The following is a 24,601-nucleotide window of genomic DNA, read 5'->3' as shown; positions in this document are numbered from 1 at the left end:
GACACCTGCAGGTAAGGACTCGCACTGTTCAGGTCCAGCATCAGGTTTTCTGAAAGAATAGATGCAATGTTTTCCATAAAGAGTGAAGACTGTGGTTAAAAAAACAAGCTGAAGAATCAATCAGTATTGATACTTTGCACTGACGGGGGTGTTCTACATGTATCTCTAATGGTGGAATGTGTTTGGAGAGGTTACCTTAATTCCACTGTTGCTCTGTAATGTTTTTACCTTCATCGTGACTCTGTACAGGAGTTTGCCATCTGCACGAATAGTCCTGATCCAACTTCAGTTCTATGCAGAAAAACAAAAAATTAACTTTACCCATTATTCCATTTAGGTGAACTTATAAAAAAAAAAAACAAGAAACACTGAAAATCACCACCTGCTATTGTGGAGTACATTTTTTGCACATGCTTTTCCTGCTTTTCCCACTTGTCAGTTAGTTTCTGATTTTCTGAAGAGTAGTTGTAAGCTGTTTGAAAACAAAGGAAACAGCTAAAATCTGTTTTCTGTCAAGCAGTCAGATGATGTTGGTTTTATACTTACCATAATACAGAACTATGAACCACAAACACAGTAGGACCACTGTGACACTGTTAAAACAGGAGTCAAGGGAGTTCATTCTCTTTCTCTGTTTAAAAAAAACAAAACAAAAAAAAACAGGATAGTAAGACAACAAATTACATAATAGTATTTGCCACCATCAAAAGACATACACGTTTTAGAGATGAATGCTAATTGAAATAAAAAAAAACTGCACATTTACAAAGGTCAAGTCACCCAGAGAAAGAGTGAACATTTTACACAAATCATCCTATTTTATATTATATATTTAGCACCATTTTCCCTAGTTAAAATGTTGAAATGAGGGGGTCAATAAGCAGCAGTCAGATGCATAAGTGGGCAGAGTGGACTAAGGTGAATCCAGTGTAAACCTACCTAAGCCCATATCTGCTTTAGTCACTCATAATAGAACTAAATAGAAAATAAATAATAATATATTATTAACCCACGTGTTTGATTGTACTGTGAAACTCACTTCTTGATGGATTTCTTCTTGGAGACGATTAACAGAAGATGTAGACTGTGACAGCTTTTCCTGAAGTACTTTAAGTTGTTCATCCATGTACTCCTAACAATTAAAAACATGATAAATTAATTACCGACAGCAAGACTAAAACATTTTCACTTTCATTATGGAACAAGAAAATCCAGCTGATGCACACTTCATGGAATATACTCACAGTTTAACAATAAACTTGGGACTGCTGTCATTAGGAAGTCTTTATGGCAATACTATTTGATTATAGTAATCTCAATATTTTCTCTTTAATCACTTTATCGCTTTAATCGCCAAAAGTGCAAACAAGCAGGCAATTTACATTGTAATAAACAATAACAAGTTTTGAGATTGAACTCTAAACCCCAATTATATGTAAATAAACACAGTAGACAGCTGAGAAATACAAATAAAAAAACAAAACTCAAATCAAATAAAGATGGCACTGACATAAAAAACTATCCACTTTTAGTTGGAGTTGGCAGTCAGACACTCCATTTGATAGACATACATAATTTTTGTGTCCATTCAGCAATGGTGGGACACCATTTTCCTTGCCACTAACAAAAGTACATGTAGTATGTACTGTTGAATCTCAGTGAGTGAGTTCCTAAGATACAGGTCGAACAAAAATAAAAGAGGGTCCATTGGGATTTTCTCCTTGTTACTCTCCCAAAATGTTTTTATTTTTGGGCAGTCCCAAAAAAATATGGGTGTGGTCTCCAACCATACCACATTCTCTTAAGCACTGGACAGTGGTGGTGTATTTTAATAGTGTATTTATCAGACTCAACTGTGTAGCAATTTAACTTAGCATGCTTTGAAGAATGTTTATATGGTTGGTTTATATTCTGTTTGCTATCAGAGTTTGCCCCCAGCAGCAGATGTACTGTATGTGCATTTGACCCACCCTTCAACACTGCAGGGGCAAACTGTCAGGAGTAGGGCTGATTGAATTGGTTTGATTGAAATAATCATGACCAATAAAAGATCAAACTAAAACATGGAAATCATGGAAATACAGTGGATTTGGATAATCGACAATTAAACTAATCATTTCAACAATCATTAGTAGTTATGTGGACCACTCAAAAACACATGCCAAAATACATTTTATCACAAAGCTGCACAGCAAAAAAGAGACATAAACAATAAAAACATCACATAAACAATATGCGATTTTTATCAATACTATGCCTAAAATACAACCCTGCAATAGCAATCTGCAGTAATGATTCAATTATAATGTTATTAATTGCACCACCCTGTTTAAACCCACAGTGCATCGTGAGGCTGGGATTTCTTTTCACTCTTAAAGCCTTTAAAATGGAAGTCAGTTAGTAATGCATGTTTTAGGTTAATTTGGGAAACTGGAGTAGTTGCACTACATTGTGTACTGTAATACTTACAGTGAGTTGCTTTTTCATGACGTTGCAAGTCTGTGTAGCAAGGTCCTTTTGTTTGGTTTTGAGGGAGCACAGGTTGCATATGTACTTTCTGGTGATTCGACAGTAGTATCGGAGCACTTGGTCTTCATGTTGGGGGCATTTCCGTTCATGCAGGTCACTGAGGGGCTGAACCAAAGGGTGTCCCGTGTAAATCGGCAGCTCCTGGTGTGATCTCACGTGCATTTGGCACATGGACACCTCGCACTTCAGACATGTTTTAATTGCCAGAGTGGTGTTGTCAGGACAACAATCACAGTATACTTTCTTCTCCTCTACTTCCTGGAAAGGAATGAAATACATTACAATACATACAATACAATACAACACTTGATGAATAATATTACTAATTACTCAAGTAAAGCATTGTCAGTTGACAAATAAATCTAATTATTTAGCATTTATTTGAGTGACTATTCAGAAAAAAAAAAATATTGTGGTGTAATAATAAAACCTTAACAAATATTTGTGGTGCTTTAGAACAATAAAATGTGACTTTAAAAAAATGGTACTGCTCAAAATGTAAAATTAAAATTACAAAATTAAATTTTAATTTTTTATACTTTTGTATAAGAATTATAATCTTTCTGAAACTTTTTTTTATTGATTTGTAAAAGTTTTACCAATATAGATCTACGCATTATTTATGAAACATGAAAGTGCATATTAATCTGTAATTATAGTGTAAGTATAGCAAATGTGCTAACTTCCATATTGTCAAATGCCATATTATTTTGTCCATCTGTTTATCACCCATCTCCAGAGGATACTACTTACATTACTCATGCTCCTGTACTCTTCAACAATACCAGACAGGATGTAGTTGTTCTGGATTCCTACGACCATTCCAAAGTCGGCCCTGCAGTCCGGACAGCGAAAGGGGATCTCTGAGGTGTGAGCAATCATCCTCTTCACACAGTCAAGGCACAGGCTGTGTCCACAGGGCAGCTGCCGAGGCTCCTTAAAGATGTCCTGACACACGGGACAGGTCAAAAACTGTTGCAGCTGCATCCTCTCGTTCTCAGGCAGGTTCGCCATGATGGTCCCCAAGCTTTATTTCACAGAGAAAACACAATATAATTAACTGGTACTGAAAATGTGTACTTCTGTCTTGCATGCTCAGAAATATCCCACTTAATTACAGGGAAAAATGTATTTCAGATCATTTTAAAATGATCCACACATACAATTCTGACAGAATGTTGTCACAATACTAGATTACTATTTCAAACCTGATTGCCAGTACTGAGGAAAAAGCTTGATATTCACTGAATAGAAAAAATACATCTTACATCTATAGGATGCTACTTTTTCAACAACTTTACTGTACATTAATATCCAATACAAGAGCTTACACCTAAAACAGACTAAGGTCTATGAATGGCTTACTGACTCACTTTTTATGTTTTTTTTTTGTAACCTATAGGAAGCTAGTTCACTTAACTAACTGAAAATACCTCAAAGTCCTAAAATGTATCAAAAAAAAGCCCAAAAGAGAATTCAGGAATTTAACTATAAACTATTGGCCGCCTAGTCTAGTCAACGTACAGAACTAAATAGTATTAAAATTAATTGTGCTAGGCAATTACAACTTCTTGGTCTATAGACAGTTAAAATGAAGAAACTTACCATTTAACGTGAACCAAGAGGCGTTGGTTGCAAAATAAGTTTCTATGTTGCGGTTTGAGGCACGGGCGCGTGTCATAGGCGCAAATCGAAAGCACTGATGTGTATATGAACACTTCCTGGTGGGCGTGGCCTAGCCACGTGACAAGGCTAGTGTACAAAGTGCTCTATAAACACTGTAAAAAAAAAACAAAAAACTAAAATGTCATTTTATTATGAGTACAAAGCTAATAAAGCCAGCCTTGACCAAATAAAGAGGTTGGGGCTAAACTCACAAGGTATTCATAATCATACATCTCTAAGACATAAAAATGAAAAGGGGAAATCCTTGGAACTTGAAAAGCCTGACTGTACTGTAGACGGCACAATGATAATGCAGCTATGATAACAGCAGCTTTATCTGACTGTTGAGAACATATCAGGGTTGTGCCACATTTACAGTAAATGGACCCATGCACTGAAATCCAGTGTCATTTAGTTGCTGACTTGAATGTTGTCTTTGTATAATGCTGCGTTATAAGCATTGTCATTTCAGAAGCATCTCAAATAAAAAAGGCCTGTGGATTGTAGGTAAACCATTACCCAAAACATAGCCTTAATTAATATCATATATTTCACAAAGTATCTGTAAATAGATTACTTAAATTAAGGTTTGTGATTTTTTTTTATTATTACTATTATAAAACACTTTTAAAAAAAGAGGACAAAGACATACAAGTCACAAGAAAGTAGGAAAGTATGTTTTAGCCACATTATAAATGAGTTTATCATGTTGCCATTAATATAGAAATTACAAAAAGTAAAAATAAAATATCTCTTACATATACATATCTTGATCTTATAGTAAATGTAAACAACAGATATAGAATCAGTTAGGAGGAATGATCCAGTGTTATAAAAAGTAACTTTCTGCTGTGTTGATCTCCAGTATTCTTGAGTGGCCTTTAAGTCTCCCTGAGGTAGAGCTGCACGTCCCACGAGGCAGTGGTGATAGCTACAAGCCAGCGATGGTCCTGAAGGAGGGGACAAAAAAGCCACACTGGCTCAGCGTGTGCTTTTCCAGGTTCTTCTGGATCCTAAAGGTTTTCCCACAGGCCAAGCAGCAGTATGGCTTCTCCCCCGAATGGAAGCGCAGGTGAGTCTTGAGGTTCTCTCGGAGTCGGAAACACTTCCCACACTGAGCACAGCTGTATGGCCGCTCTCCCGAGTGGAAGCGTAGGTGACGCCGGAGGCTCTTCCTCAAGGCAAATGTCTTGGAGCAGTGTGAGCACATGTAGGGCTTTTCTCCCGTGTGGAAACGCTCGTGGCGCCTCAAAATCTTCCTGTGCTTAAACGTTTTCCCACATTTGCTGCATGCGTAGCCGCTTCGAGAGTGAGTTACAATCTTCTGCAGGCGCCACACACCGTTGTCACATTTTGTGAAGCAGCACAGACGATGGCCCGTGTGAAGACTCTGGTGAGGTCGAAGGTCCCTGGGTACAGACCACCCTGCTTTTTCATTCACAGCCCCAACCTGGGGCACAGACAGCAGATTGACCAGTTGTACCGTACATGGCTTTAGTAGCTTCATATCTAGAGACTGTAGCTTTATCAAGGGCTGGTTTTGGGGAGACACACCCGCCTGAGCAGGGGTAACTGTCCCATCAGACAGAGATGGGCTATAGGCCTTGCCTTTAGCGGTGCTTACTTTGGCTTGCTGTGGCTCAATATGAATGGACTGCTCCGAGCTCTCAGGCTCTGCGTTAGAAGACTGAGTCTTGAGTATTATTGGGCAAACAAACTTTGTCTGATCCAATGTGCCATCACTGATGCTCGGTTGTATTACATACACCTTCTTTTTACCGGAAGACCGTGATGGGCTTTCAAGAGATTTGTCTGAAGATGCTGGGGGAGAAAAACAAGTTTTTAAACCTCCAGACTCAGAGTATAATTTAAAGATGAAAAGAGGAATGCACATAAATACAAATTGTGAGAAACCTTTACTCTAAATTTTATTTTACAATGTTTAATTACTTTAGCACTGAGCCATGATATCCTCTTCATATGACAGAACACTGAGACACAACCTGAAGTTAAACTGAATACATACAAAGAAAGACATACCCTTGGGTTCACCCGGAGAGTCATTTTTTATGTGTGACTCTGACTCGGAGTGATTCGGAGCTGTAGCGTCAATTTGAAGAAAAGTCTGCAACAGGTCTCCAGTGTCAGCAACATCCTAAAACCCAAGAAAACACATGTTATTCACATATGCATTTTTAAACACTAGAATGCACTGACATTTAGATTAGTCATTTAATCTAACACTGACCTGATGTGTATTCATCGGTGACCAGAGGGGGTTCATGGAGGCTTCATCTTCAGCCAGGAGAAGCCCTGAAGGCATAAGGCCACCCACCTTAAGACCAGCCTCATGTGAGCACAAGAGGGGGTCTGCAAGAATAAGGGGGATGGGCCAAACAGGGGTCAGTGCACATTTTACAGGAATTTCTGAGCAACGCCCATCAGAAAACAACATTAAGAACATGCAGAAATTCATGCAACAAAACGTGCATTGATAAGATGAAAGAGTGACTGCTGACACGTTGAAATCAAAAGCATGCTAGCTGAAGCAGATCATTGAAGCCTAAAATCGGGCATTAAATCAAGACGTCCATTGAAAAAAACACGTACCATGCAAAGCTGTCGACGTACAGTCAACAACATCCACTTGCACGCCGATACTTTGTTTACCCTCTGCACCATTTAAAGGGTAGAATGCCTTCACACTTCCGCTCTGGTCGTCCCTGAGGCCCGTGTCTGTGGCTGCAGTGGAGGCTAAGTACGTGCTCTCGAATAGTTTGGTCAACTCCACCGCGGCCGCTTTCACCAGAGTCCCGAGCAGCGTCTCCACCTGCTGCTGGAGCTCCACGACGCCTCGGGACTGCATGGTGTCCTGTGCTTCCTTTCGTGTTGAGGGGGATCAAAATAATGTTAGAAAAAAGCTTTTCGTCATAGATTCCTGTTATTTATCATCGAAACCAACCGCATGGCTTTAAAAGAAGAAGGGGCGTGTTTAAAGACTGCGCACGCGCTGTACTCACATGGAAAGGTAGCACCCCCTTTTGGTAAACAAAGTATTTTAATGGCCACTAAATTACAAAAAAGTTAATTGCATGTAAAAAGAGCTGCGCTGAGGTTCGTGTCCTGCATGGACCCCATCTTCTGCTGATTGCAGTCTTGCTGGAGGCTCTGTCTATATCTATCTATCTATCTATCTATCTATCTATATCTATATATCTATATATCTATATCTATATATCTATATCTATCTATCTATCTATAGATAGATATATCTATCTATCTATATCTATCTATCTATCTATCTATCTATATATATATATATATATATATATATATATATATATATATATATATATATATATATATATATATATATATATATATATATATATATATATATATATATATATAAATACAACAAGCGTATGCAGCATAGGAATGTCTAACCCCAAGGACTCACTGTATTGACCACCGGCCTATGGCCCCCTGCTATGAATATATTTTAATTATTTACTCAGTGAAAAATTTTTTTTTTGCAATCTTTGCACATATTTTATACATTCACTTGAAAAACTCTACAGTTGTGGCATAAATGTCCAAGATGTTATTTATTTAAGACTTAACAGTATAACCAAAATATTTCTTGTTAAAAAAATAGATTGACTGTTTTACTTTGTCACAGTATAAAACATCCATTTGTTGCGAATCACATTCACAATACAATGTTACATTGTTTTATAGAGGAGGCTGACGATAGTTCAGTTCCATTGGACTGTCAGCACTCCAACATTTGTTACGTTGTTTTTGTCTGTGGGGCAAATAAGAAAATTATACAACGTTTAACAAAACATGAATACTGTAAAAGACTTCACAGGACTGAGACATTAGAACTCCTCTTTTGATATAAAAAATATTTCATTGGTATAACGTATGAGTGTGGACTACAATGATCTTTAGTAGCCTATTTTACAAAGAGGACGGTTGGCACTAAAGGGACAAACAAAAATGGAATAAAGATGCAGATGATGACGTAAAGACGAACTCAGCGTAAGAATGTGTGAACGTGACAGTCACTGATGTTGACTCTTGAAGTTGTATTGGTCAAAATTTTTAAGTAAATTAAGACGAAATCATTCAGTAATCGTCATCGTCATCATCGTCGTCATCATCCTCGTCGTCGTCATCATCGTCGTCGTCATCATCGTCATCATCATCGTCATCATCATCGTCGTCATCGTCGTCGTCATCGTCGTCGTCATCATCGTCGTCATCGTCGTCGTCATCGTCATCATCGTCATCATCGTCATCATCGTCGTCATCGTCGTCATCGTCGTCATCTTCGTCGTCATCGTCGTCATCGTCGTCATCATCATCATCATCATCATCGTCATCATCATCGTCGTCATGGTCAGGGTCAATTTTTCCAGACAGTGCATCTTCAATCCAGTCCTCCAGCTCGTCTACAGTGGGAAGGTCCTCTCCATCATCCATATCCATCCACACACTGTCAGCCTGTGGAATTGTACCAGTAAATGCATTTATTTAGTTGCAGTTGCAGTGTATGAGCTCAGTAAATTTTCCATTCCAGCATAAATGTTTTAATAACATGTTTCATAATTCTACCTATATGATCTCCATATTGGTGTATAATTATTAATTGATAGCATTTATACAGCGCCTTTCAAGATACCCAAAGCGCTTTACAGTTCATTATTCAGTCACTCCACACTCAGTGGTGGTAAGCTACTACTGTAGCCACAGCTGCCCTGGGGCAGACTGACGGAAGCGAGGCTGCCAATCTGCGCCATCGGCCCCTCCAACCACCACCATCACTCACGCTCACACCACTTTCATACTTGCCTAAGGACATAACTGCGCCCCACTTTATACAACAACAACAATTACACACTTATTTTAAGTTATTTCTGACAAGTTTCAATATGATCTGATATCTTAAAAGAAACAAGAAAATACATATATGCATTGAATAGATTCACAATTTTACATTTGTTAATTTGGTTTTACAGTGTGATACTTACATCTTCAGTATCAACAACACCAATCTGTGGGTAGGAGAGGTCAATTCCAAAGGTTTTCTCCCAATGAGGCACGAGCTGTAATGCAAATTGACAAAGTTACTACTATAAAGTGCATGCATGGTTAGATGGCTTGTCATATAGGCCTGTTTTGCTTTCTTACCAAAGGAAAATCATCAGGGTCGATCCATACGATGCTCAAATTGGGATTATCAGTGTTATCCTCAGCAACTTCCTTCAGGGTCTCCAAGAACTCATAGCTATCTGTTGAGGAAAGAACACAGGTTGGAATTAAAACTAATCCCAGGTTTCTGCTTTAGCTTCTCTCTTCAAGTGTAACAGCTAACTGTCTGTTCACATGTCATGTCTGATGTTTGGACTGGCACAGGTGCACAGTGTAGCTAAATTTCTGAAGAGGTGACACTGGTAATAATTTTAGTTTGTTTCTATTGCTGTACATGATATATTTTACATTAACAACATTTGTAAGTAGCAAAAGAGCATGAAAAGAAAAAAAAGGACTGAAAATAGGCATAACTCACCAGGGTCAGACTCCTCTGCAAAAGCAATGATGTGTTCACCATCAATATCATCATCCTAGAATTTAAAAAAAAAAAAAAAAAAAAAGCTCATCAAACATATTCTATCTGTATCTCTATCTCAGTAAGTGTCATAAAAATCTCACCCAAATCTCATACATGTTGTGTGGTTGCAGCTTCCTCAGGGTAGGCCTTAATTGAAAAAATACATTTAAGTAACAAGTTGAAGGGCTGACCATAGTTTATATTACATACTGTATTGATAATAACACTGACCTGTCATTGGCTTCAATGAACTTAACCAGCTCTTTCTCGGTGTATGGTTTACCAGGAATTACCATAGGATCTTCAATAAAGGGCTCATAGAAGTCGACCTCATTTAGTTTAAGCTCCAAAGCCTTAGCTATCTGTAAAGAAAATAGTAGATTTTAGATGCAGCATATACCCTGGTGTTAGCCTAATGGCTACACTTGGTCTTTCAATAACTGCTCAGTTTGTTCCAGACTTGTCATGACTATTATTGCATATTAGATCAATGTACTCAACTGAAATAACAATGTAATGACAATTTTTAAACAACATGACATGATTCATGCATTTAATGGATTATAATTATGTTACTGCAATCTTTCACATTTATGTTGGCAAATCACCTTGGGGTTAAATGTTGCAAAGAACTTGATGTGAGGATGGAACTCTTCTGCAGCATCAGCAAACGCCTCAAAATCTGAAATACAATTTTTATCCATCAGATAACCTTACAAAGGATGTTGCTAATTGACTCTATATTGATCAGGTCTATAGTGCGTTGTGAAATTTACAATCAGTTTGAGATTCTTACGGTCGGATTTGTGATTCTTAAAGTATCCCATCAGTTTGATGTCCTCTTCTAAGTTTTTAAAGCATTTTAGCTCTTTGCTGTTGTCAATGATTTCCACTGGGTCTTCAAGAACCTACAGACGCCATCATCATCATTGTAACACAGAGGAAGACATCAAAATTATGAATTTTGTCTTCAAGGAATATATACACAAACATGAATATATATTGTTTTTTCTCAAATAAGGCAGGCTATTAACTGTGAGATTATATCCTCACGAACATCATAGATGAACTCCACTAGAGTGTCAGCTGCAAGCTCTCCATCATATTCCACGACTTCATCCTCTGTGAAGATGAAGATGCTGTCGGACTCCTCCAGACCTAAGGAAGACCAGACATATGAAAAACAAAAACCTCATGAACCATCATATTGTTGTTGTAGAATTACCTAATTTCCTGGCAAGATCTTTGTCGTGCTTTGCATCAATAAGACCAACTCCAATATCTTCATCTTCATATTCATCAAGTACTTGGGCTACAAGCTGCAAACATTCACACATAAGTTTATCAATATATGCATAAAATCAATAATAGGCAATTGTACATGGCTATATTATCTATTATTGACACCTTTGAGTTTATGAGCTTATGAAACTCAAATGATGTAAGTGATGATATGTCACACCACTTCTCATTTACACACAGGAACTAGCTGAAATTCTGAATTTTCTGCACCTATGTCAACATGTTAGAATATAAGTTGGATGTCTGATGTCTATATTGTCTTTATTTTGGCTTATAGCCATATAGTGTATTGACACAATCATTTAAGACTGCAATAATGAATAGTACAGCATCAGGAGGAAAATGCTCTCTTTCCTCCTCCAAGTCATATTTTGACTTGGAGGAGTCAAAATCTCATGACTCTCTATGGGCAATAATAAACACATCTTCAAATGATCATACATTCATAAGGGTGCACATGAGCCCTCTCACAGCTCACAGAATTACAAAAGGAGCTTGGTTTAAATATAGCATTCAGACTACTCAGGCCCAAGGACTATTTTGGAGAGGTGGCAGTGATGTTTAGCTTTGGAGATCCGCTGACAGTTCAGTCCTTCAGAGTGTCAGTCACACCACCGAGCTGAGCTGGCACCACGGAAACCCAGGTCCACCCGAAGCAAGAGGCACAACAGCTCTGTACATGACGTCATGTGCCAAGGAGATACACTCCTGCAGAGTCTATCGTCTCTATAATCAGTCACAGCAGATCTGTGACTTGTTTTCTGCCAGATTTCAAATTCTTTCCATGTCTATATTAGTTTACTCTGACAGGGATTAATTACTTAGAGCTATACATGAACAAGACTGCTAAATGTTACCTGTGCAAAAAGGTTTGACCTCTTTCATTGTGTAAACTGTTAACTGTGTAACTGCCAACAATGTACATGTAGATTTCTAAGGCAAGCATCAGTTTTTACCATTTAGCCTTTAAATCTTGCATTGTCCTCATACTTCACTGTCTTCACTTTGGATCAGTTAATCAGCAATTTATGTCAAATAAATCTTTGCTTCCCACAGACAGAAATGCAAACATGTCCTCTTCTGATATTTGATATTCAATATTCACTATATTTATGGGATGCTTTGTGTTTCATAATGATGTTATGCACCGAATGGATGCTCATTTCACCAGAGCCAACCAACACAGATCTCTGATGGAAGTAGGCACTCTGCAGAGTAGACTTAAATTTAAATTCAGCCAGTTGTTTTTTTTTGTTTTGTTTTTGTTTTGTTTTTTTCCATGAAATACACTTTCACAGCTGAGCAGATTCTGTTTTACAACCCATATCTGCACAGGTTCACATGCTGACCTACCTCGAGAGCCAACTCCTCTATCTCAAATTGTCTCTGGGCGACGTGGCTGGATCCAGGGTGATCATGGTAGTACACCACCAGCACATCGTACTTCCTCATCACGGCCTTATAGTTCTTGATATTAAGGTCATGGACACGATCTTTACCATCATACTCAGGGAAGTCCAAGCTCTCCTTGGCCAGGGAAAATGCCCCAAAAAACAGTACAACTGTCATAAACACCCAGCCCCACTTCATGGCTCGTTTCAGAGGCTAGGGTTTTTTGAAAAAGTAAAATTAAATAAAGTTGAATTAAGCTGAGAGGAACCCCTACCAATCCGCGTCACCCAGAGGAGAGCAAGACCAATGCTTGCACGCACCTAATTAAAAACCCTCCATGGGCAGTGGTTGTGAGGGACAGTGTGCACTAGGGGTTGGACTAAGCTGTCATAGGTGTAAGCCCTAAAAGAGTGCACGGGCCAGAGATGAGGCGGGGCAGGTGTGGTGGCTGTGTGTACATGTACTTGAATGCTGTAACTTGTACTGTGTAGGTGGCCCCCTTTCAAACATAACAGGGGAGATGTGCAACACTGTGGATGCACAAGGAGGACAAACAATAGTGAACCATAAAGCATTATGGATAGTAATTTTGGAATTCAAGACCTACTGCTGCCTTATTTAGTATAGATGGGGCCATGGATCCCAGCTAAAAATAATGAATGTGGTATACAGAAGTACATATCAGGGTGGGTTCTTGGTGTCTTATGCACTGCTGTTGGCACCAGAGCTTAGTTTGTGGGTCAAAGTGATACAAGAGAGGTGCACCTGCTGACCCAATGTCCATCCCTTATCCCTCAGTCAAAAAGAAAGATTTTGACAAGCAAAACTCAGTTTGTATTTGCTAAGCCACCACCTCTATGCATGTGAACTCAGCAGATATTATCTTACAAATAGAAATGGGGTAAGCTATAAATAAATACATACTCCAAATATCATTCCTCCTGCACACCCTTCGTTCCTGAAACAAGACATGTAGCCTTTTAACTTGTACAAAAACTTCTCCACCTGTGAAATCACTATCAAACTACAACGGTTCTTAATTCACATTTAAAGGGACAGTATGCAAGGTTTTGATTTAAAATTTCAGATACATGATATGTTTATGCCTCCAGAATAAATATGAGATAAATGATGTTTGAATCAAAAATAACATTTACTGTCAACACTTGTGATGCTGATTTACTCTTAATTACAAAAACATTGGACATGATGGCGAAGTTGTATGCTAAAATGAATTCTCATTACGATTGGGTTGCCTGTTTCAGTGCTGAAATTCAGTTGGTTTAAGCCGAAAGGGACTCTCACTGATGTGAAGCTACACAATCTAAACACCAGCACCTGCATCCCATCAGTGCAATGCAGTTTCTGCAGCTCAGTGTGTGTGAATTGTGGAGGTTCTAAGATTTCACGTGAATCATAGCCTGTTCATATAGGTCATATATAGCCTATAATGTAAGAGTAGCCTACTGGGAATGAGAAAATCTTGTATACAAAACATGCGAATTAAGGCACTCGCAGCCATAGGTTCCGTTGTGATTGTACATTTTTAACCCAGTAAGAACACAGGCTACTGTTCAGTGCTATAGACCTACCTAGTTTATGTGTCACAGTGTTTGTATAGTCTTTGTATTTAGGCTATATAAAACATAAAGAGGCAATATAGACGCGTCTGCAATACAAATACAAGTTAGGCTTATTATTAACAGGCTTATACCGGATTTGTGATGCTTTCAATTAGTGTCCAGAGGAGGGCGCTAGTCACTGATCAATATCTGACCACGTGACAGCACCAAACGTCACGCCTAACCAGCTTTTACATTGGTGTAAGGTATTAAACAAACATGGGAAATACAGCCAAAAGATCCGCCTCCTTTTAAACCATCGTACTGTGTTTAGAGCGAGTATTTGGAAGTAAGTAGGCTAGCTTTTATTCAATAACCTATATTTTGTAACAAAGCTATTCGTGGGCTACAATAATGGCTACAACTTCAACTTCAACTGGACTATAGCACAACCCCATAGGCTACTACACATAAAATACATAGGCTGCTGTGTCTGCTATGTGCTCACTTTATAATGTTATTACTTAGACTAGAGACGGTTTCATTTAATCAATGACCTAACGCTATTTTTATGTTTTCAGATGGCTACAGCTGTGGCCAATAGAGCCATAGGAGCCATTGTTGGAGCGGCAGTGGCAGATGCAGCAGGTATTCAAACCTAGAGGCCAAAGTACTGTTTTTTGCAGTAGCTAGCCTTCATATCAAATGACATTTTAAATGACATTCATGTGGCATTTTACACCACAGCCCAGCCACTCCATTGGGTGTATGACCTGCAGAAATTACAGTCAGTTCTGGCTCAGGACCCAAACCCAGAGTTTCGGGCTGAATCTTCAAACCCCTTTTACAGAGTGAAAACAGGCCAACAAAGCTGCTATGGTGACCAAGCCTATGTCCTGCTTGAGTCTTTGTCAGAGTGTGGAGGTGCAAACCATTATTATACTGTACATGTGGTAAACAATGACTTGCACACCTAATTTGTTTTGTTGACAGGTCTTGATGTTGAAGATCTTAAAAAGCGTACACTGAAATTCTTTGGACCAGGGTCTGCGTATGACATCCCTGAGAATGATCCTTACAGGCAGAAAGGAGGTAAGTAGTAATGGATACTACTTTATAATAACTACACTTTAATAGCCTTAGTAAAGTATGAAAATATTAACATGAAGTAATTCATAATGAAAAAAAAAATGCTTATTAAGAATGACTCAGGATTAATAACTACTTAATGAAAGTTTAGGTCTTGGGTTATTCATTAAGTAGTCACGATGCCTTAATCACTCTTAAACATGCTCTAAGGCTAATTAAAGTGTAGTAATCATACAGTGATAATATTATACTTAGATAGACATAGACAAACTTTATTGATCCACAAGAGAAAGTACTTGGACACAGTAGCTCACATGTTACATTATATTACAATAACAAAGAGTAAAGAGTATATAATAATATTATACAGTTAAATTAATGTAATGTAATGTAATTTTTAGCCCCAAGACCTCAACTACCTATTGAGGGACCATGGAGGCACGCAAGTTTGAAGAGCTTCCTAAAAAATTTGGATGCAGGCAAAGAAATTACGGGTGAAGTAGATGAGCATTGGCTGATGAGGCTACAATATCAGGAGAAGACAACAGCTCATAATGTTGTGTATCTGAACCACAGGTTGTGACTCCGACTGTCAGATTGATGGAATAACTAAACTAGCTCCTGTAGTGGCTTTTTATGCTGGGAAGCCGGAAATGTTGGAGAAAGTTGAAGATGCTATCCGTGTGACCCAGAATTATGATCCTTGTGTAGCAGAGACTCTGGCAGCAGCAAGGTAAGCATTTTAACTAACAACAGAATTATGAAGCAAAAAAGCAGCTGAGGCACACTAGGGATTTACAAAAATGTTTAAAGCCTTTATTATTTCATGGCAAAAGTTGTTTTGTTTGTTTTTAAATGCCTTGATGAAGGCCCAGTAAGGTCAAAACAGGATGGCGTTTTTCAACAAAAACTTTTGCCATGAAACAATAAAGGCATTTAACATTTTTGTAAATCCCTAGAGTGCTTCAGCCCTTTTTTTGCTTAGCTTTACTTAATTACTGAATTACTTAATTTAATGACTTTGATCCCAAGTCTGAAGAGCATCACATTTGTAAACACTCATGCAGCATTCCTGTAGCTTTTAGCTTTTTGGTCACAGCAGAATTGTTTAATGTTGTGTAATATTAATGTTTTTTTTTGTTTTTTTGTTTTTTGTTTTTGAGGTTCCTGGAGCATTACATCTTGCATGGCCCTGACCCCAATGCCCTCAATGTAGTGATTGGTCAGCTCAGTGACCCAAAAAGAAACAACCCCCAAGATCTGGACAGAGCCATTATTGGTATGCAATGAGGTTAATCTTGCTCCAGACCAAGTACATCATGGGACTCACAATATGATTTGTCTGGTGATTCCATTTAAATTGCCTATTAAATGCTGAAAACACTTATCCAAATATCACAATGTCTATGAAAAAGAGTTTGTTTCTTCCTAGGACACCTTATGCAAGTGAAGGAGCATTTATCTAGAAGTCCTAAAGATCTGATCCCCTCTGTGTTTACAAATGCATGAGGTAAAATGGCAAAACTTTTTTTACTTTGTTGTTATTGCCTTGATTTTCATATTATTGATGCTGTGATTCAGGTTTGCCTGGTGCATTCCAAGCTGCTCTGCATGGAGTCCTCACAGCCACTCAGTTTGAGCAGGCTGTTAGGGACACCATGAGCTGTGGCGGGTGCACCTGCAGCAGAGGGTCCTTCATCGGGGCATGTCTAGGGGCTCAGGTAAAACTCAGTAACATAGTGATAGGTGTATTATTGATTATTATTTATTTTAAGCTTTTGGGAGGTGGGATGTTCCAGTCATGGCTCAAATTGTAATGTGTTATTTTTTTCTTTTAGTTTGGATTTGGAGCAATTCCATCTTCATGGACATCAAAAACCATGCGATATGAAGCAGTGCTACACCATGCCAGGAAGATCACAAAGCAGTATCAGTAGTAGGCCTTCAGTAGCTGGATTTTCATAAAAATGTTGGGCTTTTACAGATCAGTGAATGAAGGTTATTATCTAAATGTGTGATAATAACCAGATGTTGTTATTGTATCTGTTTAGGCATAGCATGTTTATGCACATGAACCTTTAATAAATATGAGTCCATCAAAAGCTTACTACATTTGTCAATTTCCATCGTGCTCTTAAGTGAACATTAGTCTATAGTCTATTCCTCTGATTTAAAAATAAAAAATTCTAACTAGAGCACTTTAAAGGCTTTGTATCTGTATTGTTAGCCTCTATTCATTTATTATAAGCACAGTCATATTACCTAGTATTTGCTGAACATGTGACTTCATTCGCGAAGACGCAATTGTCCTTTTGCGGCTGCCGTATCAGTGTCTGCTGATGACAGAGTTGGGTAGTTAGTGGGGAGTCAATCATGTCAGGTAAAGGGGGAAAACAAAGTCGGATGTCGGACAGAAAGGCCACTGGGGATGAGGATGAGGAGCATCCTCTTCAGGCCGTTTTGGTGGCCGATAGCTTCAACAGGAGATTTTTCCCGGTGACTAAAGACCAACCTCGGGTAAGCATCAAGCTAAGCTAATAGCGATGCTAACTGTACCAATGCCATGACCAGTGCCCATGCTGTAAACATGCAGATGGGAGATTTTCAATATACCATGCTGTTCTAGTAAGTGGTATGTAACTGTTTGCCTACTCTATGCCTTTTTCGCATAACTTTTAATTTGGAAGACAATAGATCTACATAAAACTAACTCTTTTCATCTGTTGTTCTTCGCCGGTGACAGGCACTGCTGCCTCTGGGTAATATTGCCATGATCGACTACACTCTGGAGTTCCTCACATCCACCGGCGTTCAGGAGACCTTCGTCTTCTGCTGTTGGATGGCACCCCAAATCAAAGAGCACCTGCTGTAAGAATAAATACTCTGCAAGCTTATCAAAAATAGATATTTATGTAAAATATGTTTTTAATCATCATCCGATAACGTTTCTTTGTCTGGCAGTAAGTCCAAGTGGTGTCGACCGACGTCGCCAAACACAGTCCACATCATCACATCAGAGCTGTACCGCTCTCTGGGGGACGTGCTCAGGGACGTAGATGCAAAATCCCTTGTGCGCTCTGACTTTGTGCTAATCTATGGAGACGTTGTCTCAAACATTGATGTCAGTCAGGCTTTACAGGAACACAGGTGAAACATCTACTATACAATGACAATTAAGCCTTTCTTGAACTTCTACAGTCTACAGTAACATTTTTATAACACATTTTAATAGACACCGTAGAAAAATGGAGAAGAACATTTCTGTGATGACAATGGTTTTTAAAGAGTCATCACCAGGACACAGATCTCGCTGTGAAGAGGATGACATCATTGTTGCTATGGACAGTAAGACCCATCGTGTCTTACACTACCAGAAAACACAAGGGCTAAAGAAGCTGCAGTTTCCTATGGTATGGTATGGCTTGTTTTTGTAAATTGGATTTTTTCTGGTTCCTTTCATTAATTTTGTTTATATGTCGTTGTTTTTGCAGAATATATTCCACAGTACAAGTGATGAGTTTGAAATACGACATGATCTTTTGGACTGTCACATCAGTATATGTTCACCACAGGTCAGTTTCTACTGAGACAGAAAAAAATATTAATTTTTACTGTCAGGTTTTAAAATGTATGTTTTTGTGTCTTAAGGTTGCAGAACTTTTCACAGATAACTTTGATTACCAAACTAGGGATGACTTTGTGCGGGGCATTCTAGTCAATGAAGAAGTAGGTAATTTCATATACTTCCGGAAAGACAAATTACATCATTGTTTTCTCCATAGACATAATGTATTATTAATCTATTCAGATCCTGGGTAATCAGATACACATGCATGTAACCAAGGATGGTTATGGTGTTCGAGTATCCAATCTGCTCATGTATGATTCTGTGTCATCGGATCTTGTGCGGCGGTGGGTTTACCCATTAACCCCTGAGGCTAACTTCACTGACCACAAGGGCCACTGCTGCACATTCTCTCGCCACAACGTCTACAGAGGTTCAGGAGTGAGCCTGGGCCACGGCAGCCAGATGGAGGAGAATGTGCTGATTGGCTGTGATACCAGCATTGGTGCCAACTGTCACATCTCAAACAGTGTCATTGGTAACAATTGCACCATAGGTAAACCAACGCTTGTATTTTGAGTGGTCAAATTTAAAGTTTTCAAAAGCTAAAAAGTTTTATTATTTTATTTATTTATTTTTCTTTTTTTACATTGAAACAGGTGACAATGTAATTCTAGACCACACCTACATTTGGAATAATGTTCACATTGCAAGTAATGTGACAATCAATCAGTCTGTGGTCTGTGACAGAGTAGTAGTTAAAGATGGTGTGACACTAAATAAACAGTGTGTCCTTGCATTTAATGTAAGTTTTATTCAATATTTTTATTAACTCCACATGTATTACATAACTAATGACCTTAATTGTTTTCATAGGTGGTTATTGGACCAAACATTTCTCTACCTGAAGGTACTGTGTTGTCCATGCACCACCCAGAAGAAGAGGAAGAAGATGATGATGAGTTTCTCAGTGATGATGCTGAAGTTGGTCAAAGCAAAGACAAAACCAAACAGAAAGGTTTGTTTCATTCATTACATTTAAAATAATGATGTAAAAAAAGAATGTTAAAACTAAAGCATTGACTCTGTTCCTGCAGTGTTTAATCCAAAAGAAGTTGGAGAAGAGGGAAAGGGTTACGTCTGGAAGGCCAATAGTCTGGATGACACAGAGGATGAAGAGTTGGCGCACTGTCTCTGGGGTAGGTTTTTCATTTGGAATATATACAATTTGTATCAGTGCAAGTTGTGTATTTTTTGCATGTCTTTGCAAGGTTTGGTGTTGAATCCTGACCCTGAGAGTGAAAGTGAAGCCAGTGAGCCAGAGGATCCTGATGATCCTGTGATCCCCTCCCCAGAAATGGACGATGTCAAAGGTAAGACTTGACAGCACTCCCTCTTACTGGCATGCAACTAAGGAATTGAGAAAATGAGAAAGTACTTCAAAGGTTTTTATTGTTTTGCTATTTTGTTTATTAATCCTAAACAATATCCATAACAACAAATGTTGTGATATAAATTATGATGTTGCTATACTTGTGCTGTTTTATTCACATTCTCTGTTTCTGTAGTTTTTCAAATGGAGGTTTTAGGAACACTTCAAAGAGGCCTGGAAGAAAATATTGGCTGTGACAATCTTGTACTTGAAATCAACTCTCTCAAGTAAGAAGGGGATGCTTGTTCATCTTCTCTACATTCTGATAAATATTCAGTACTATCCATGTTTCTTCTGCAGATATGCCTATAACATCACTCTGAAAGAGGTCATGCAGATTTTGACTCGAGTGGTGCTGGACTACCCTTTTCAACAACAGGGACCACAGCTTACCACGGCACAATATGTGGCTCTACTGCTACCGGTAAAGCCTTAAGAAACACTATTTGTATCCTATGCAATTATCAGATTAGTTGTGCATTAAACAGATTTTCCTTTTCAGTTATTGAAAAAATGGGCACCTGTGTTTAAAAACTATGTAAAAAGAGCACAGGACCATCTGGACTGTTTGTCTGCATTTGAAGAGCACTTTCTCGAAGCAGAGTCTCACTGGGCTGCTATGGTCAAGGTTATTATTTTAGATGTTCTAAATTATGTCTTAAATAACTAATATAATTAGACAGAATAATGAATATGTGAACATGCTGTGGTCACCACAGGTCTTAATGAACATGTACCAGCTGGAGATTCTGGAGGAAGAGATGATTCTTCGCTGGTTTTCCCAGGGAGCGACCACTGACAAGAGCAGGCAGCTTCGCAAAAACCAAGGGGTCAGTATGCTGAATCAGTCATTTCATTTGGATACTTGTAAGACCATTAAATATTACATCAATTTTGTTATATGTGTTGTGTATTTTGTTAAGATATTATTTAGTACCACAGTCTTATTTTTTTCTTTATTTCCTTCTGCAGCTTCAGAAGTTCATTCAATGGCTGGAGGAAGCAGAGGAGTCTTCAGAGGAGGAAGCATAGTTAAAGTCATTTGTACAAAGGGGTAAAGAGCTTCTAATACCTGGAACTATCTCAGTGCCACACATAAGGACTATGGAAAAGACTATATATCTGATTATAGAAAATAAAAAAGACTTCTGACTGTTACAATTTCTGTTTCTTGTTTTTTTTCCATAGTTTATTAAAGACTACCTATCAAAATACAGCAGCAGTATTCAGTGGTCACAGTCACAGTTTTAAGTAAAAAATACTTTGCAAGATAAATCTATAGTTCTCAAGAGATTAGTATAAAATAAAACAATTTGCATAAAAAATACAATATAACATATTTATCCAGTTTTGAGCCCTTTTTATTTTATCATCACTGGCAGTGGCAATAAAACTAAATTCTGATTAAAACCAGAAATTCCAATATTGTCTCATGGTATAGATTTTAGACTTTAGTCCATTACCTCGTAGCCAAACAAGATTCCAAAAAAAAAAAAAATCAGTTCAAATTAAGAAATATCTATGAGATGAACCTTTAACAACCCAATACTGTGTGCCATTAGAATCACTTTTTAGATCTGCCGTCTTGGTCCCCAACTGCATTGTAAATGACAGCTGCCAGAATGGTAGCTCCTGTGATTCCTGTAAGTGCGGTGAGTGTCTTCCACATGCTGGCTGAGCTCTCATGTCTGTCCATGAAGCTGCGGTAGTCACCAGGGACTAGGATGAACTTGCGTCCGTCCTGTGGTGCCTGAAGCCTCATTACCTGTCCCCCCTCCAGGACTACCTCTCCAAAACCAGTTAGTGTACTCCCCACTTTCAACATCTCCTCCTCCTCCACCAGTGCACCAGGTTTCTCTCCACTGATGCCCTGCAGTACAATATTCACCATATCCTCTTCGGCGTGCTTTATCTTGTGGTAAACTCTGTCCAAAAAGTGCCCTGATGCCTCCAGAGGGTTGTGAACTTTGACATAGAGATCGTTGATGTAAGCTCCAGGCTGCACCAAGCTGAAGGGGACAGAGTTCTTTGTTTCCTTCTTGTTCATTGTCCGAGAATTCCTATGTTCAGATTTGATCATGATTAAAGGTGCACTATGTAGCTTTTCTGGTGAAGGGTCTGCCACTTGTTTGTCTTTGCCTGTAAGGGTTCACAGTAAGGCATTAAAGTTTCGGGTATGAGTACGGTCACAATAGGAATGTCTGTTTTTGAAAGTATTTTATGAGCAATAAAAGGGATGTAAATCAAATGGTAGATGGATACTTTAATGCCATACTGTGGATCATTCCAGTTGAGGTAATAAACATCTCAAATTGTCTATGGAGACAAGCCGGTTGCAGATCCCCCACCACAAAAACTTATATTGCGCATTATTAAAATTCTCATATTATAAGTAGAAAAGTTGGTGTCTAACATTACCATGTCCTGGTGAAAGAGTTCCAATATTTCCAGCGCTCCTCGACTGCTATTCTCTGAATCACACCGGAGCATCGTGGGGCGTACTGACTGGCTATAGGCTCCCCATCAGCTTGTACCATACCTTAAAGAGGAAAATACGGACATAATTATGTTTATCTCTAAGTTTAAACAGATGGCCATGCTTAAGTTACTGTGGTGTAAAAAACTGAAAAAGAACAGACATTTGTTGAAATTATTTAGGCCTACCTTCTACAGCGACATACTGGAGTCGTTTGTGAGGGGAAGCTCTCACTACACTAAGCAAATGTTGATCAGGCTTGAATATAGGTATTTCCTAAAATCAACATACAACGTATGTAAATTGCATTTTATTGTATGGTACAGTAGCCTACAGATATGTTTTGATTAAAGTTGCTGGATACATTCACATTCATACCTTCAGTTTTTCTAATTCTTTCTTTTTGTCCTGGTATAGACGATAGAAAAGGCCAGAGAAAGCAAAACTGGACCCAATACCAATCCAAGCGTAAGGGTTTACTGTAAAGTCACTCATGTTACCTGTAAACACAAGAAAACCAAGTCAAGAATATCACAGTGAAACATATGAGGCTACTGATTTCATCTAAAAAGTCAAGTGCATACCTGATATAGAGTATCATGAATGATTAACAACTTTTGCTTTGTGGTTTGACTAATAGAAAACGAAACAAACAAGCCCCATCAGGACACTTCACTTCCTACTTTCCTTAACTTGCGTCAGATTTTTGCAGCCAATGGCATTCATTTTGTGGACTGTTTCCACTAGATGGTGCCAGAGTAATTATTCTCTGAGGGCAAGTGAACAGTCTGTATGCAAAGGAACGTAGTTGTTTTTTCTCTCTTTAACTCACTTTGTCTCCAAGATCTCTCTCATATTTTTTCAGCTTTAAAACTTTGTTAATAGGCTCTCCACTACTCATGTCCAAAGTATTGCAAAGTAATGCATTTGGATACAGGATATATTTTTTATGAAGTGTCAGACAAACACGGACAAAGAGGAAAAGAGGAGAGCCATGTCCACAGTCAGTAATGAATTTAGGCATTGGGCCTTTAACACAGAGCAACCAGACTTTTATGTATATATATTTTAAGAAATTTGGGCCAATTCAAGGGAAGCCTCAGGGTCAAGGAAAATTCATCCTAGGGACTCTTCTGGTCCCAAGGCCATAGTTTGGACATGCCTTTACCTTTTGGCTCTACTTTTTTTCTTTCTATTGTTAAGCTAAATGATACTGTATATTTTTATTAACAAGCATGCCACAAATGACTAATGCTGAAGCAAAATTTCAATCAGCCTTTTTCATTTCCTCTGCTCTCATCCTTTTACAGACAGTGCTCTTTAGAACATTTTTCTATAAATATTATTACATAGGTTAGTATTGTTTTGTATTTCGAATGCGCAATTCCCACTTCCCTTTCTTGTACCACCTATTCAGGGACATTTTGTCTATTGTGTTTATTTTATTCAAATCACAAGAATAGCCCAGCTGAAAAGGTTTCTAATGCATTGTAGTACAATATATGCTTCAAAATGCATGTCCACATATCCATATCTTTTTTCCTTGTTTGTAACCTTAGCAACAAACAGCAGAACAAACAGCAATCAGGAGTAAAACAAGCAATTACATCAAGTTTTTAATGAATATATGTGCAATACCTACAGTTTATGTATCCTTTTCAAAATGTTTTTTTTTTTAATAAGTGCATTAGACATACTTTCATGTTTTTCCAATTGGTTTGGCAGGATAGTATATGGTATCACATCAGTAAAGTGTCAGTTTGTAGAAAAACATGCAAAAGAAAAGTACAAAAATACAGGAAGTAGCATGAACAAGGAACATTTTTATGGCAGTTTAAACCCTAATTTAACAAAAAATAAAGGCCCTGGCATTTATTTTTGTGTAATTTAGCATTAAAATGATCATTCCTATGTAACTGTTATGTAATTTCCTCTATGTATACCACATCTGCTGCTTGTGTCCAATCAG

At 38.2% G+C, this 24,601-nt stretch overlaps 6 protein-coding genes across 6 annotated transcripts; 2 read left to right on the top strand and 4 right to left on the bottom strand.

The window, feature by feature from the left end:
- Nucleotides 1-2: 2 nt before the first annotated feature.
- LOC110170431 (E3 ubiquitin/ISG15 ligase TRIM25-like) lies at nt 3-4,289 on the bottom strand (the record flags this gene model as incomplete). Its single annotated transcript, XM_020936077.2, has 8 exons — nt 4,135-4,289; nt 3,283-3,556; nt 2,470-2,787; nt 1,040-1,132; nt 547-631; nt 383-472; nt 229-291; nt 3-49 (listed from the first exon to the last, which is right to left on the bottom strand). Coding segments are annotated over exons 2-8 (957 nt in total), but the record flags the coding sequence as incomplete, so codon positions are not given.
- Nucleotides 4,290-4,870: 581 nt separating this feature from the next.
- On the bottom strand, nt 4,871-7,186 carry LOC110170445 (zinc finger protein 79-like). The gene is made up of 4 exons (XM_020936097.2): nt 6,805-7,186; nt 6,443-6,564; nt 6,235-6,349; nt 4,871-6,015 (listed from the first exon to the last, which is right to left on the bottom strand). The coding sequence occupies exons 1-4, from the start codon at nt 7,058-7,060 to the stop codon at nt 5,126-5,128; spliced, it is 1,383 nt and encodes a 460-aa protein (XP_020791756.1). The 5' UTR covers nt 7,061-7,186; the 3' UTR covers nt 4,871-5,125.
- Nucleotides 7,187-7,761: 575 nt separating this feature from the next.
- On the bottom strand, nt 7,762-12,831 carry LOC110170380 (calsequestrin-1-like). The gene is made up of 11 exons (XM_020936022.2): nt 12,470-12,831; nt 11,040-11,133; nt 10,872-10,972; nt 10,611-10,722; nt 10,423-10,496; nt 10,046-10,176; nt 9,916-9,961; nt 9,773-9,827; nt 9,394-9,494; nt 9,234-9,308; nt 7,762-8,706 (listed from the first exon to the last, which is right to left on the bottom strand). Exons 1-11 carry the CDS (start codon nt 12,704-12,706, stop codon nt 8,329-8,331), a joined length of 1,404 nt encoding a protein of 467 aa, XP_020791681.2. The 5' UTR covers nt 12,707-12,831; the 3' UTR covers nt 7,762-8,328.
- Nucleotides 12,832-14,278: 1,447 nt separating this feature from the next.
- On the top strand, nt 14,279-17,266 carry LOC110170402 (crystallin J1C-like). Its single transcript, XM_020936048.2, has 10 exons — nt 14,279-14,419; nt 14,652-14,718; nt 14,818-14,994; nt 15,064-15,162; nt 15,561-15,653; nt 15,736-15,892; nt 16,323-16,438; nt 16,592-16,669; nt 16,741-16,880; nt 16,998-17,266. Exons 2-10 carry the CDS (start codon nt 14,652-14,654, stop codon nt 17,094-17,096), a joined length of 1,026 nt encoding a protein of 341 aa, XP_020791707.1. The 5' UTR covers nt 14,279-14,419; the 3' UTR covers nt 17,097-17,266.
- A 127-nt stretch (nt 17,267-17,393) lies between these two features.
- On the top strand, nt 17,394-21,317 carry eif2b5 (eukaryotic translation initiation factor 2B, subunit 5 epsilon). The gene is made up of 16 exons (XM_020936047.2): nt 17,394-17,676; nt 17,903-18,027; nt 18,121-18,306; nt 18,392-18,569; nt 18,651-18,731; nt 18,808-18,885; nt 18,968-19,280; nt 19,384-19,529; nt 19,601-19,742; nt 19,822-19,923; nt 19,996-20,097; nt 20,293-20,383; nt 20,457-20,580; nt 20,659-20,784; nt 20,876-20,986; nt 21,129-21,317. The coding sequence occupies exons 1-16, from the start codon at nt 17,533-17,535 to the stop codon at nt 21,186-21,188; spliced, it is 2,109 nt and encodes a 702-aa protein (XP_020791706.1). The 5' UTR covers nt 17,394-17,532; the 3' UTR covers nt 21,189-21,317.
- Nucleotides 21,318-21,495: 178 nt separating this feature from the next.
- Nucleotides 21,496-23,353, bottom strand: LOC110170448 (mitochondrial ubiquitin ligase activator of nfkb 1-A). Its single transcript, XM_020936100.2, has 5 exons — nt 23,217-23,353; nt 23,011-23,132; nt 22,821-22,908; nt 22,575-22,695; nt 21,496-22,216 (listed from the first exon to the last, which is right to left on the bottom strand). Exons 2-5 carry the CDS (start codon nt 23,125-23,127, stop codon nt 21,721-21,723), a joined length of 822 nt encoding a protein of 273 aa, XP_020791759.1. The 5' UTR covers nt 23,128-23,132; nt 23,217-23,353; the 3' UTR covers nt 21,496-21,720.
- Between the last annotated feature and the right edge of the window lie 1,248 nt (nt 23,354-24,601).

The sequence above is a fragment of the Boleophthalmus pectinirostris genome, unplaced genomic scaffold, assembly GCF_026225935.1.
Source record: "Boleophthalmus pectinirostris isolate CB_2022bp ecotype Guang Dong unplaced genomic scaffold, ASM2622593v1 HiC_scaffold_16, whole genome shotgun sequence".
Lineage (NCBI taxonomy): Eukaryota > Metazoa > Chordata > Actinopteri > Gobiiformes > Gobiidae > Boleophthalmus > Boleophthalmus pectinirostris.
Note: the sequence above shows the minus strand (reverse complement) of the source record. Positions and strands in the feature narration are given on the sequence as shown.

Bases quoted from the DNA above. Each gene is read 5' to 3' on its own strand.
- LOC110170380 (XM_020936022.2), bottom strand. From the start codon at position 12,706: ATGAAGTGGGGCTGGGTGTTTATGACAGTTGTACTGTTTTTTGGGGCA. The intron at 11,134-12,469 runs GTAGGTCAGCAT...GAATGTTTGCAG, and splicing joins TAGAGGAGTTGGCTCTCGAG to CTTGTAGCCCAAGTACTTGA. The intron at 9,309-9,393 runs GTAAGAAAGCAA...TTTGCATTACAG, and splicing joins ACCCTGATGATTTTCCTTTG to CTCGTGCCTCATTGGGAGAA.
- eif2b5 (XM_020936047.2), top strand. From the start codon at position 17,533: ATGTCAGGTAAAGGGGGAAAACAAAGTCGGATGTCGGACAGAAAGGCC. The intron at 18,028-18,120 runs GTAAGAATAAAT...TTTGTCTGGCAG, and splicing joins CAAATCAAAGAGCACCTGCT to TAAGTCCAAGTGGTGTCGAC. The intron at 18,886-18,967 runs GTAGGTAATTTC...TAATCTATTCAG, and splicing joins GCATTCTAGTCAATGAAGAA to ATCCTGGGTAATCAGATACA.
- LOC110170445 (XM_020936097.2), bottom strand. From the start codon at position 7,060: ATGCAGTCCCGAGGCGTCGTGGAGCTCCAGCAGCAGGTGGAGACGCTG. The intron at 6,565-6,804 runs GTACGTGTTTTT...TTATTCTTGCAG, and splicing joins TACGTCGACAGCTTTGCATG to ACCCCCTCTTGTGCTCACAT. The intron at 6,016-6,234 runs GTATGTCTTTCT...TTTCTCCCCCAG, and splicing joins CTCTCCGGGTGAACCCAAGG to CATCTTCAGACAAATCTCTT.
- LOC110170448 (XM_020936100.2), bottom strand. From the start codon at position 23,127: ATGAGTGACTTTACAGTAAACCCTTACGCTTGGATTGGTATTGGGTCC. The intron at 22,909-23,010 runs GTATGAATGTGA...TGTTGATTTTAG, and splicing joins AAGAATTAGAAAAACTGAAG to GAAATACCTATATTCAAGCC. The intron at 22,696-22,820 runs GTAGGCCTAAAT...TTCCTCTTTAAG, and splicing joins CCAGTATGTCGCTGTAGAAG to GTATGGTACAAGCTGATGGG.